This window comes from Nothoprocta perdicaria, unplaced genomic scaffold (assembly GCF_003342845.1).
Source record: "Nothoprocta perdicaria isolate Ctin4 unplaced genomic scaffold, notPer1 scaffold_57, whole genome shotgun sequence".
NCBI lineage: Eukaryota > Metazoa > Chordata > Aves > Tinamiformes > Tinamidae > Nothoprocta > Nothoprocta perdicaria.
Window position 1 is genome coordinate 2,128,927 of NW_020455832.1, and position 12,865 is coordinate 2,141,791.

At 41.7% G+C, this 12,865-nt stretch overlaps 1 protein-coding gene across 9 annotated transcripts in view; it reads left to right on the forward strand.

Annotated features, from left to right (window-relative positions):
• The window catches only part of ARHGAP12 (Rho GTPase activating protein 12), a 62,948-nt gene that overhangs the window by 25,639 nt on the left and 24,444 nt on the right, over positions 1–12,865 (forward strand). For 5 of the 9 annotated variants that reach the window (XM_026048746.1, XM_026048745.1, XM_026048750.1 and 2 more), the window contains exons 3-5: positions 1,544–1,807; positions 6,736–6,876; positions 8,567–8,647. In XM_026048746.1, coding sequence (XP_025904531.1) covers positions 1,544–1,807; positions 6,736–6,876; positions 8,567–8,647 — 486 coding nt within the window. The remainder of the gene's footprint in view (positions 1–1,543; positions 1,808–6,735; positions 6,877–8,566; positions 8,648–12,865) is intronic. The other 4 variants (XM_026048751.1, XM_026048752.1, XM_026048753.1 and 1 more) reach the window with 2 other exon arrangements.

Consider the following 12,865-nt stretch of genomic DNA (forward strand, 5'->3'; position numbering starts at 1 on the left):
AAAAAAAAAAAAAAAAAAAAAAAAGTGTGAGAAAGCAGTTTTTACAGTTTCTGCTAAGTTTTAGCCTGCTTCCTCCTTTTTTTTACCTTTGGTCGCCTGTGAATTAGACAGAGGTGATGCCCTTTGTGCCTTACTGGTTTTGCTGCTGGGACAGCCTTTCTGTTTCTGCTCTCCGTGGGGTTTGCCTGGCGCTCCGCTGGCCCGCGGTGCTCGCCCTGTCCCCGTGCAGGACACGCTCGGCTCCGGCGGGACACGGGCAGCTCTGCCCGTCCCTCCCGAGGAGTCTGCCCCTCTTTGGGATCAGCGGTGGTGCCGTCAACTCCGTGCTGRCGATGTGGAACCACGTGCTGTCCTGCACAAGCAAGCCTCAATACCTGATCCTTAGGAGTAGCCTAGAGTAGCAATTTATTTATTCATTTTAATGCTGAAAAATACATGAGCTTTTATGTAAAGCAGGACTTTCCTTTTCTCCTTTAAAAGCAGCAGCAGGAGGTGCATGGGATTAGCTCCAGCAGGCTCCATTTTAAAACTAAGCAGGGGGAAGGAATGGTAGAAATTATATTGCTACTTCCTTACAGCCCCTCTGTAATGTGCCCTAAAGTAGAGAAATAGCTGTGCATTAACTGGAAACTTTGTACAACTGGGAGCAGCTTATTGTCGAGCAATAGTCTTCAATCACAGCCCTGCTGAAAACACATGCTGGTACCGGCTGCGTGGTCTGTGTTGGATGATTGTAGTCGTCAGTTTTAAAAACTGAACACCAGCAAGTGTATCTATTTTATTTCCTAAACGCTCCAGTAATTGATTTTAAGGTACTCACAGTTTTGGTGCGTGCCGTGGACGTTTAAGCATGCCGTTTGTGTTGGCAAGCTCTTTATGTAGGAGGCATTGCTGCTGGTATTTTATTTTCATGTAAGTGTTTGCCTTTCTGCTTGTGTGCATATATGTGAATAAAGTTAGGTAAGAGTATTCACCAAACTTCTTTAAGAAAGGGGTGGTAATGAGAACGCTATTAGTGATATTATGTAAAATACTTCTTGGGAAACATCTACCTGGAACGGCTCCCAGGTGAGCGATCCAGGGGCTTTCCAGGGTTTCATAGCACAGCGCTGGGCTCGTGCTTCCCAGTGATCCATTTGCTTGGATCTGGCTGCCGAGGTGGGAGAGCTGCCTTAGTGGCCTGTGGAGGCGGCTCCAGACCCGTCTCTGCTTAACACAGGTTTGCAAAGAAGGCAGCATGGGATCATCCTGACTCCAGTGTGTTTCAAAACTGTTGCAAAGCATAATTATAATTATCAGCTGTCATCTGGAGAAATGCTGAACGGTTGTTTCAGGATGAAGCAGGTAGAGCTTGTGGTATTAACCTTACAGTTAACAACCTGATATTTTCATGCCCCAATGTCTTGTGGTTTTTCATTCTTCTCTATGTAAAAGTAAAAAGAATGGGAGTTTGTTGGTCTGTTTTACTGCATAATGTGTTTGGTTTGTAAGGGAGCATTTTAAAACTCATTTGCTCTTATTAATGCATTTCTTCTCTTAATAGCCAACAACTCCACCAAGCCAAGGGAGGCCCGATTCACCAGTTTATGCTAATTTACAAGAACTGAAAATATCTCAGTCTGCACTTCCTCCACTACCTACAAGTGCTCCGGTCCAAATAAATGGGGAATGGGAAACCCATAAAGATACTACAGGACGCTATTATTACTACAACAGAGGAACGCAGGAGCGAACCTGGAAACCTCCACGCTGGGCCCGAGATGCAAGCATAAATAAAGGGGATTCCCAGAGCCATGCAGATCCTGAGGTAGCTCTTTTGGAGATCACAAACATGGGCTTGTAACGYGTGGGACTGCTGTTCTGCTATGGAGTTTGATAATGATTTAATTTCTGATCAGATCTCTAACTTAGAGATTTGAAGGAGTGTCTTCGTTGGTCTGTACAGTCACTTGGCTTGATATGAAGTGATAAACACGAGCAATTATCTTTGTGTTCGTTGTGTGTGCAGCAATGAGTACGTGAAGTGTACAAGGGATCCAAAACATCAGTGCTTGCAATTATGGAACTGCTTCAGAGTTTCTAAACTGTGTGTTGCAGTTTTTGTTTCAAAGGGAGAAACTAATAAGAAATTTTGTACCTCTGCAATATGCAYCTGCCAGGGTTTGCAGGTAGACTAGGGTAGCTCTTGTGCTGTGGAGCACATTCCCTGTCCCCATGTGCTCACAGCACGGCTGCGCTTTCAGAAACAGCGTCTGGGGGAAGCAGGGAGATGCTGCAGCTCCCTCTCGAGAGGGGAAGAGTTAAGGGAGAAGGAAAAGGTTCAAATTTGAATCATCCCTTCCCGAGTTGTTGGAGGTGGAAGAATCACAGTGCACAGAGGTAGGACTTGTTGGGGCTTTTTGCCTTGGCCTCTGCTTGGGAGATTTGAATTTAGGTGTTTGTTGAGGGCAGGWTCTGTGTAGATCCTTAGATGAGAGCTTTAAAAATACTGCTCCTTTAATGTTGTTCTAAGTTAGCTTTGAGAAAACCTTTCTCTTCATTCTGGAATGATATCTGGGTATCTTAAACACAAACACTGCCATGCTAGGAGGTCTGCCTAGCCGTGGGGTAGAGGCTTGGAGGAGAGCAGGGAGGGAAGGGCTTGTCCCAGCTTTTGGCAGCCTGGCCAGGGAGCTTCTGAGGAGATAGCCCCGAGACGGCAAACACCGGGTGCATCCCTGGGTGCCTTTTGTCATTTGTGTAATCCCTTACACCGAAGCTAGAAGGCCGCCTTGGGTTGTCCTGCGTGGCCTCAGATCTTGCTTAAGACAGTTAAAACTTGATACAGAGCTCTTTAAAASCAGTAGTATTTCTGCAGTGCAGATACACTGAGTGCAGCTGGCTGCTGCGGAGAGCCGGGCAGTGCTGGTGTTTCACCTGCAGGGCTTCAGCTAACGCACAGCAGCATGGTAGAGATGCAGATTGCCATTTAAACGTGCTTTAAATAGCACTCTTAAAATAGCTCTCTTGTATTCAAACCGTACTTAAGCTAATCAGCTTCCCACTGAAAGACAAAACAAACATCCAGCAGTAAATCTTCCACTTCCGTGTGCCCTTTAAAATAAACGTACGTATATCGTTTTGCCAGACTCTCTGTTGAGCTGCTGGTCCTGCRCAGTGTTAACATTTAATTTTGAGTGGCTCTAGAGCCTTAGCTTGCTGGGAGCCCTGGTGCAGAGGTCTGACCTGGCTCCCAGGTGCCAGGAAGGGACGAGAGGCCCTGGGCAGCTCCCCCCTCGCTGGCACTGGCAGCAGTCCCTGTCTTCTCCTCTGCTGCTGAACTGGGGAAGTGTCTCTCAATGTCACGGCACCATCTCTGGGGATTGTCTGTTAATTCCTCACTCAACCTTTTGCCAGGTAAGGCTTTGGCTCTCCTGACATGCCAGATAACTGTTGTTTGGGGGCTGAACACTCCCTACAAGGAATTGTTTCTTTTGTCGCTGTTCTTCCCCCCTCTTCGTGGCTGGGGCTTCCAGTAAACCTYGGTTTTTCACCTTCCTCATCTGCAAAGGAGGCATCTGTCCTGTTCCCACCTCTGCGCTCGCTGCCACTTCATCTTGTGGCTGCATGCTCAGAAACCCTGATTTTTTACTCCATGTTACAATTCACATTTTTCCAGGACAGCTCAGTTCTTCAGTTTATTTGTGAAGCTTAACGCRTTTGGCTTTCAGATAATTTGTTTACCAAGCCTTCAGTCATTGTAATAATTAATGAAAGCTGATGTAAATTATTTTAGTGGAGTAAGTTGAATTGGCTTTTGCAGGACTAGTCTAAGTTATCCTCAGTTTCTGGCACATTAAATGCCACTTGTATCTCTGGTAGTTTGTCCTCAGAGCAGTTGGTAGCTTATACTAGATACCAAAATGGCAAGGTGAATGAAAATAAAAAATGTATCAACAAAGTATCTGTCCTGTAGAAAAACAGCAATATTGCCTTTAAATTGTAGGCCAGACATCTTCAACTTCTTCTAAGTATTCAGCATTTTCTCCTTGCCCTGACAGTSTTAGAAACACTTTAAGTGGGAGATCAGAAATGCCTCCTGAGGTGCTTCCCTCTTTGTGGGTTCTGTGTGCACACTGATCTCTGCCCTGAAGAACTTCCCTTTAAATGGAAAAACAAGGTGGTAGAAAAGATGACATGGGGGCATTTTCCTAATCASTTTTCCAGTCCTGTGGCTCTCTTGGCAGGTAGGAGGTTTGTGGGGAGGCTTCCAGCRATGCCATTGGGAAGGAGCAGGGAAGGTGGATCGAACAGCAGAGAGGTGAAGAGCATGAGAACAGTTAGTGCTGTAGAAATGGAGAAACTGGAACTGAAAATTGTTGAATGTGATTGAGGCAGAGTTCTCTTTGACCCCCATTTAAGCAGCTTTAGTGTTTGTCCTACTAGCTGAGGGATAAACAAAGCCTTGGCTTGATAAACTTAGTAACAACTTAGGAATTTTGTTCGTGTTTAGATCTGCAAAGGTTAACTTCCTAGATTGTAGTAGGTGGGATTAGTTAAGCCTTGGAACAGCAGCACTATTATTATACAAATGCGTTGCGGATAGTTGCAATGCGTAATCCTTCTTACCATGCCATTTTTTTTCCCTAGCAGAACTTTTACTTGGGAACTCTCTATTTTAGTTTTAAATGTGATGGTGGAACTTCAGTATCTGAACTTGCTTGGAAGAGGTAAACACAGTTACAGAATCACAGAGTTTTTGAGGTTGGAAGGGACCTCTAGAGACCATCTAGTCCAACCCCCTGCTCCAGCAGGGACACCCAGAGCACGGGGCACAGGGCGGCATCCAGGCGAGTTTGGAAGATCTCCAGGGAAGGAGATCAGACAGAGCCAGGGCTCTGTCACCCTCACAGGAAAGAAGCTCTTCCTCATGGGGAGATAGAACTGCCTGTGTTTCAACTTATACTGATTGCCCCTTGTCCTGTCACTGACCACCACTGAAAAGAGTTTGCCCCCATTGTCTTTCCATTATCTGTCAGTAATTCCTGAAAATAGAAAACTACAAAGTTTCTGTTTTGATCAAATCTGAAGATGATATTTAGTAATGTAAACARTGTGCATGTGCCTTAGATGCCTTATAACTAGCTGTTAAAATCAGAGCAATACAACTGCTGACTTGTCTAATTCAGGTCTTCAGCTACCGAGATGGAGGGTTCTCTTACCTGTGTTTAAAATCAGTGGCTCCCACCTTCCCCTTATGGCATGTGTGGGAAATGTGGCATTAACGTGTGCCCTGTAGGTCCTTGAAGACATTCACATCTTTCAYTTTGCTTTGTTGTTGACTGAAGGACTTCCTATAGGTTTTGCTGTGCTTCAGAAGCAGCTTCACGTCTGTTTAGGGAGTCTCTCTCAGGCAAGTTATAAACTACTCCAAAAGAGAAGATTCAGAAAAACGTAACAAATCCATATAATCATTTGGAAATCTCTGAGAATACTTGGTCTTAAAAAAAAAAAAAAAAAAAAAAAGACTGGCTTAAAAATCTGAATTGCTAAGACAAAAAATCTTTTCAGGATAGTAGTTCTTGCATAACTCAAAATTTGATTTTCAGCCTTGTAATTTTCCTTACAACCCTTTGTGGTTTCCCTTGCAACCCTTATCCTTGTCCCGTAGAGCTTCTGGCCATATTCAACTATCACCAGGTTCAAATGGCAAGATTCAGCCCCCCTCAGTAGTTGCTCTCGCTGCTTGCCTGGAAGCCGGGGAGGGCAAAGGGATGGGCCCTGGTGTGAGCTCGGGAGACTGTTTGGTGGCACTGCCGTGTTGTTGCTGTGGGAGATGGAAAGGAGGATCCRTGTGGCATGGAGCAGATACTTCCAGGAATGCTGCTTCCCATTAGCAAGGAGATGAGCAAGCAGGAGTAGGGGATAGAAATGGGTTAAGGGGTKTGTGTTGTGTTTTTTTTTTTCTTTCCASTTTGCATGCCAGTCTTGTTCTTTACATTATAATTCATTTCTGTCTTCAGAAAAAAATCTCTTGCCGCTCGGATACTTGTGACTTCCCTCACTGTAACATCTGCCTTTTGGTTGTTCATTGTCTCATCTGTCAGAGTTGGAAAAATGAGAGTGGAAATTCCTGATATTTCGGGATGCGTTGCACAACTCCTGTGAAGTGCTGGCCCTTAAACAGATGCAGCTGCAGTTGTGAACTATCCCTAATGTTTATTGTGATTTTGTGTGCTGCTTGGGAAGGGATGAAAAGGATTTAGGTATGAACAACTGGGACGTTGCCAGAAAACCGAAGCATCAGGTCTTCCAGCTTGCCTGTGCAATCTAGATTATTAAAGCTAACCCATTTCATCATTCAGTAATGTAAATTGATGGGAATAAAATGTAGGTTGAAAACAATTGGAGTGAAAACTAGTTGATTGGAAGCAGTTGTTTCCAATAGTTTGTTTCCAAGTGTTTCCATAGTGTTTGGTTAGTTGAAACTTGGTGTCATGGAACAGATAAAGCTGGATCGCTCTAATGTCAGTCGCACTGGAAATGTTTGGAATCACTTATCACTTATTTTTAAGCTAGTTATCAATATTTCTGTACTTTAAAAATGCACCKCTTATTTTCCAATGTAAGATATAAAAGTGTGAACTCCCTGCAAATCACTGCTGTTCTCTTTCTAGCCAAATAATCTTTGCTCTTTCAGATTCTAAAGCATTTTTCATTCTCAAAGCTGCCTTGTGTGTTTCTGACTACTTGTAGCCTCTTTCATCCGAAGAAAACGACCACAGTTCTTGTTACAGCCAGTCAGATAGTCAGTATGGTTCTCCTCCCAAGGGGTGGTCAGAAGAGTTGGATGAACATGGGCAAACCCTATATACCAATGACTATACTAATGAAAAGGTACTTTTTCCTTCTTCTCATCACAAGTGTTCTCAATCCTTTCAGTAAATTCATTGTTCAAAATGGAAATTTCATTTCTAGGGGTAAAAAAAAAAAAAATCCTCCGTGGTGCTACTTATTTATTTATTTATTTAAATGTGCCCAGAACTTGGGCACCTGAACTTGCATGGGTATATTTTTTTCCCCTCCCCKTACACATCTCCTTTATTATATAGTGAAAGTCTTCTTATTTCCATCTGGATATCAAATTATTTTCAATGAACATACCATTTATTATTTCCATCCAGTGCATGTCCATCTTCTTCGTTACACTTCACAAATGAAGTTCCTGTTAATATAACGCTGCTCTTTGTCTCTTAAGAAGAATTATTCTCTTCTGCATATGGCTTTTAGATACAGTAGTTTCAAATAGAAAGTAATGATGATTTTTTTTTTTTTTTTTGAGGCTTTCCATAGTGTTTTCAGATGTGGTCAAATTTAATCATTAGGTAATAGCAGAATCAGAAGACTTACCTAGTTGCTGTTGACAACCTTTCTGTGATTCTCAGCATGTCACAAAAATTCCTTCCATGTATGAAAAAATGACAATAATATTTATACTTGGAGAGCAGTCTTTTTAACTGTTAACAAAAGTTGTGTTTTGATTTTTTATTTTTTAAAACTTGAAAAAGTACTGTTTGAAACAGTGATATATCTATCCTGTTACAGCACTCACTCTTTGCTGGTTGATGTGTGCATATATGCAAGTATTTTTTTTTTTTTTAATGAAACTTCTAAGTGTTTGAGTTTAATTTCCATTTTAGATGGCTTAGCTTTGTTAGCACTGGCTRCGGTCTTTTAATGGATTTCTTTCAGTCGGTCTGCAAATATGTAGTTGTATTTTTTTTCCAAAGTATTTAGCATTTTTATCCTGCGTAATCTAGATATGCAAAAGACATAGAGCATAGACCTCTTTTTTAAGAGGAAAATGCCAGTTTTTAAAATTTGCACTGAGATAGATAGCAATGTTTCATGAAGAATTTACTGAAAGGCAACCTCTATGAATCCCATTTAACTCAACCATGCTGTGAATGTTCATATGCCTATTTTTACATCATCATTTTGCAGATATTTTCCCATTACAATTCTGTCTTTTCGGCAGAACTAGRTGGTTGCAGACTTTTTCGTGTGGCTCTGGGAGCTGCTAATAGAGCTACAGAAATAGCTGCATTATCCCCCCATGACTGAATGAGGAACTGCATCTCATGTGCCTGTTGCTGTTATCAACGTTAAATTGTTTAATAAATCTCTTAAATTATCAGCTGCTTGCTGGTTAGCCTTATCAGGGACCTTCAATGAGCTTCCTGTAATTTTATAATTTTATCTATAAAGTCTTGACACTGATTTGATGCAAAGGCTGCTTGCTTAAGTTGCCATCATAATGTTGAGGAGCATTTAATATGTCATCTTGTGCAAAATACCTCTTTATCACAACTTCTTTACATGAATCATCAAGACTTTCAGTAATTATGATACTGCAGGACTGTTTTCTGGGAAGTTACAGCACGAAAACATGATAGTGAATGTGGTTCAGGGGGCTGAGAAGTGGAATGGGCTGCTGGTTTTGCTGCTTGACCTTGAGACTGKTATAGATTTCCTATGTTATGGCTGTCACTCATGACTTTTCCTGTCATCACCCTTGTTTCTGCAGTGGCTAAAACACGCAGATGAGCAAGGTAGACCCTACTACTACAGTGCCGATGGTTCCCGATCGGAATGGGAGTTACCTAAGGTGAGTGACCCGGAACAGGCCTGGGGGGAGACGGTCACTACACGAGGACTTGGTCGTTGTCTTTATTCAGTCAGGAATGACACCAAAAATGCAATGAAGACAAAATGAGTTATACTAAAGGACACCACAAACAGGTATCCTGTAGAGCAGTATTAAGCTATCAAGGGACATGTTGCATCTCTACTGAACTTGGGTGTCTGGTTTTGTTGTCATAATGACAGATTACATAAAGGGAAACTGCAAGTTTTTTCTTTTTTTTTTTTTAACTTTACAATGTTCCTGAAAAACCGTAGTCGTCTTTTAGTACCTTCCAAAATGCATTTTTGTCAGGTATTTCTGAATTTTATTGTTTGGATCTTATATAGATGTGTTTTTATTCATTTATTGTTGTATGGAGAGGTTGAAAACTAAAAATGTCGAGAATATTGTCCAGTATCTGAGGATACACTTGTGAGGATGACACTGATCATTTATTGCAGCTGTGTTGTRGTATTTATTCAGTTTGAAATAACAGCTTTTGTGGGTAACTGACACAACTAGGGAGACCTGGTAGTGTTAGGATATCCCTAAAACTATCTAACTCTCATTTTCACTTTCAAAAACTTGTCATCGTGGTGTAGTTTTGTGTGTACGTCTTTCCCTGGAGCTGGGGTGTTTGCCCAAGGCCAGGTTGAAATACGACAATAAAGTGATTCATGGAGAAATGCATCATCCATTTACAGAAGAACATGTTGCTCAACTGTTTTGTTCCATGAGTTGAAAAACTGGTGTCCTGAGGCGTTTCCCCTTAGAAGAGGGCAACCTTTATCTATAAATGTTTACGAAGGAAACTGTACACCAGAGTTCTTTGTTTTATGAGCAGAGTAATTGTATCTGAGTCACTGGAAATGTTGCTTTTAATAGATTCTCAATGTGATGCTAGGTATCTTTTGTGGCCTTTATAAACCTAACAATGTGTCTTTACTGATTTTAAATTTTACATAGTTATTGAGCTTAATTAGACTAATTAGAGGTCTCAGGTTCTGGTAGAACAGGTTTTACCAAAAGCAATTAGCTTGTAGTGCATGATATATTTTTTTGGAAACAATATTTTGGGTACTTCATTCACAGAATCACAGAATGGTTGAGGTTAAAAGGGATCTCTGAAGATCATCTAGTCCAACCCCCCTGCTCCAGCAGGGACAGCCAGAGCACGTTGCCCAGGACCCAGTCCAGGTGACTCTTGGACATCTCTAAGGATGGAGTCTCCACAATCTCCCTGGGCAACTTTTTTTTTTTCCAGTTAGTGCTCAGTTGTCCTCACAGTGAAGTTTTTCCTCATGTGTAGATGGAACTTTCTGTATTTTGATTTGTGCCCATTGCTTCTTATCCTCTCACTGGACACCACTGGAAAGGGTCTGGCCCCATCCTCTCTACTGTCTCCCTTCAGATACTTGCACACATTGATAAGATCCCCAWTCAGTGTTTCCTTTTCCATCTCTCTCAGCCTTTCCTCACGTGAGAGATGCTCCAAGCCCCTGGACACCTTTGTAACTCCACACTGGACTCTCTCCAGTAGCTCCATGTCCCTGTTGTACCAAGGAGCCCAGGACTGGACACATGGCTCCAGATGTGGCYTCAGCAGAGCCAAGTAATGGGGGAGCCTCCCCTCTCTCGACCTGCCACAGCCCTCCTCTCCTAATGCAGCCCAAGATCCCCGTGGGCTTCCTGGCTGCAGTGACATTTGCTTTCTTCCAGTCCTCAGATGSTTCTTTTCCTCATCCTTACAAAGATGACTGAGAGTGGCCTAGCAGTGATGCCCACCACCATGGGTCTMTTCCATCAAGGCCCATGTCAAGTTTGTCTGAATGATCTCTAAGCAGATCCTCTTTGACCAAGGAAAAGTCTTCCTTTCTCCAGACTTTCTCCTTGGTCCCTAGGGTCGTTTTCACTTCTGCAATGCAGAAAGCTTTGACTGTGACRCAGTTTCTTGCTAAAGAGTTTTGGATTTGAATCATAGCTAGTGGAGTTGTTGTTAATTCAGCTACCAGGGGTCTCTCAGATAATCCAGCGCTGCTGTCTGAGGCATATCAGTATAAAGAGATGAGATACAAAGAGCAACAAAAATGATTAAGGGACTGGAACATCTATCTTGTAAGAAAAGACCGAGTGAGCTGGGCCTGTATAGCCTGGAGAAGAGAAGATTGAGAGGGGATCTGATCGATATGTGTAAGTATCTGAGGGGAGAAGGCAGGGAGGAAGAGGCCAAGCTCTTCTCAGTGGTGGCCAGTGACAGGACAAGGGGCAATGGAAACAAGTTGAAACACAGGCAGGTCCATCTCCATGTGAGAAAGAACTTCTTTCCTGTGTGGGTGACAGAGCCCTGGCACRGGCTGCCCAGGGAGGTTGTGGAATCTCCTTCTCTGGAGATCTTCCAAACCCGTCTGGATGCCGCCCYGTGCTCTGGGTGTCCCTGCTGGAGCAGCGGGTTGGACTAGATGWTCTCTAGAGGTCCCTTCCCACCACAACCATGCTGTGGTTCTGTGAGATCTGGCAGTGGTGCACTGACGTACCACAGTCCAGTGCTTCTAGCGCTGCCCCTAAAGCTCCCTTGTATTAATGACACCTACAGAATGAAAATCAGTCTCTATCTCATAGTTTGTGGTCTGGTACACTTTAGTTCTCATTTATGTGAAAACAATCAACTGTTGCTCTTAATTTTCAAGGAAAATACTCCGTCTGCTATTTATTAGATCTTGAAACTACTAAATCYTGAGGGACCACAAATAGGTTAATAGAAGTAAATGAACAATTGATTTTTGGATCACTAACTTGTTTATTGTCTGCAATCCCTAGCTTTAAACTTTAAATGTTGTAGACCAAATTTCAGCAAAAGTTTTAGCTCGTGTCTGTGAAGATCTGAATCATATACAATACAAATGGCAAAAAAATCTGTGAATATTTAAAGTGTGACTGAAGAGCAGCCTCCCAAAAAACTCACTGAAGCCGTTCCAAAAGTACTTGGGAACAAAGAAATTGGGAAGACTATGTAGACTGCAGAGCTGCTGTGAAGAAAAATAAATAAAATTTATATTGAGAACTTCAGGGAGTAAGGAGAGAAAAGACCGTAGGAATACTTGTAACTTTTTTTGTGATTTTTGACTTCTTTTTTTATATGAAAATTAATACTGTTGCTTGAAGYGAAAAAAAAAAAACCCTTTAATAAGAAATTAGATGGAGTCTGTATTAAAAGTCCAAGTCACTTTTTCCTCCAACATTTTTAGTTCTTATATTAACTTTCAAAATTTGTTGTGAAATAAACCAGTGGGCTTGCACCATYATGTGTGGCTGTTAAACCACAGGAAGAGCCTTCCCTTTTTAGATCTTTCTGCACCATCTGGAAATCACTTAGAACTAAAAATGATCTGAATGGCTGTGGAAATAACATATTGGCTTAGCTAATATTATGCTATTAATTATTTTCACTTTTGCAGCCTATAACTGAGCATAATGTGAACACACTGTGSAGTAACATCTCCAGTAATCTTAGATGGACTTTTAAAAAACAAGAACAAAGGAATCCCATAAGGGTTTTCCTGTAGAAAAAACAATTGGAAACAATTTGCTTTAGACAGTCTCCCAGAAACCTTTCTAGTCCGGTGTATGAACTGGCACCTGTGAATAACCAGATGCTCTAGCTGAAAACAGTGTCTTGAATGGAGTAGCTTTGACAGCTCTTGAAAATTCTGTGAAGTCTTTTCAAGAGTTAGACCTGTGATTTTGTAGTGGAGCTGAAGATTTTGTAGTGGAGCTGGGTTATTCTTTAAACTAACTAATGGTATTTACCTACAGCTTGCAGAACACTTTGCAGAATGCTTCTGTTCTCCCACATGCTGAGTTCAGTTGTCAGTTCTTAGATTATTTGTTTTTCAAAAGGAAATAAAGCAACATCTATAAATTCTTTTCCAAATAATTCAGTATGATAAAATAGCTTTATTTCTTGCACAGCGAGTGAATAATATATGAATCTTACTGACATAGCCCTATTCCAAACACATAGTGGTTTTCTAATGAGAGCTTTATAGTTCATACAAATGGGAAATCAGTATTAAGATAAAGTTAAATTGATCTTAGAACTGACACCTCATTTCTAAATTTAAAAATCTATCAAAATGAAAAAAAAGGCAAGGGAAATTTTATAATAGATATTGAGGAAATCAAGCTCAGGAAGGGGCAAAG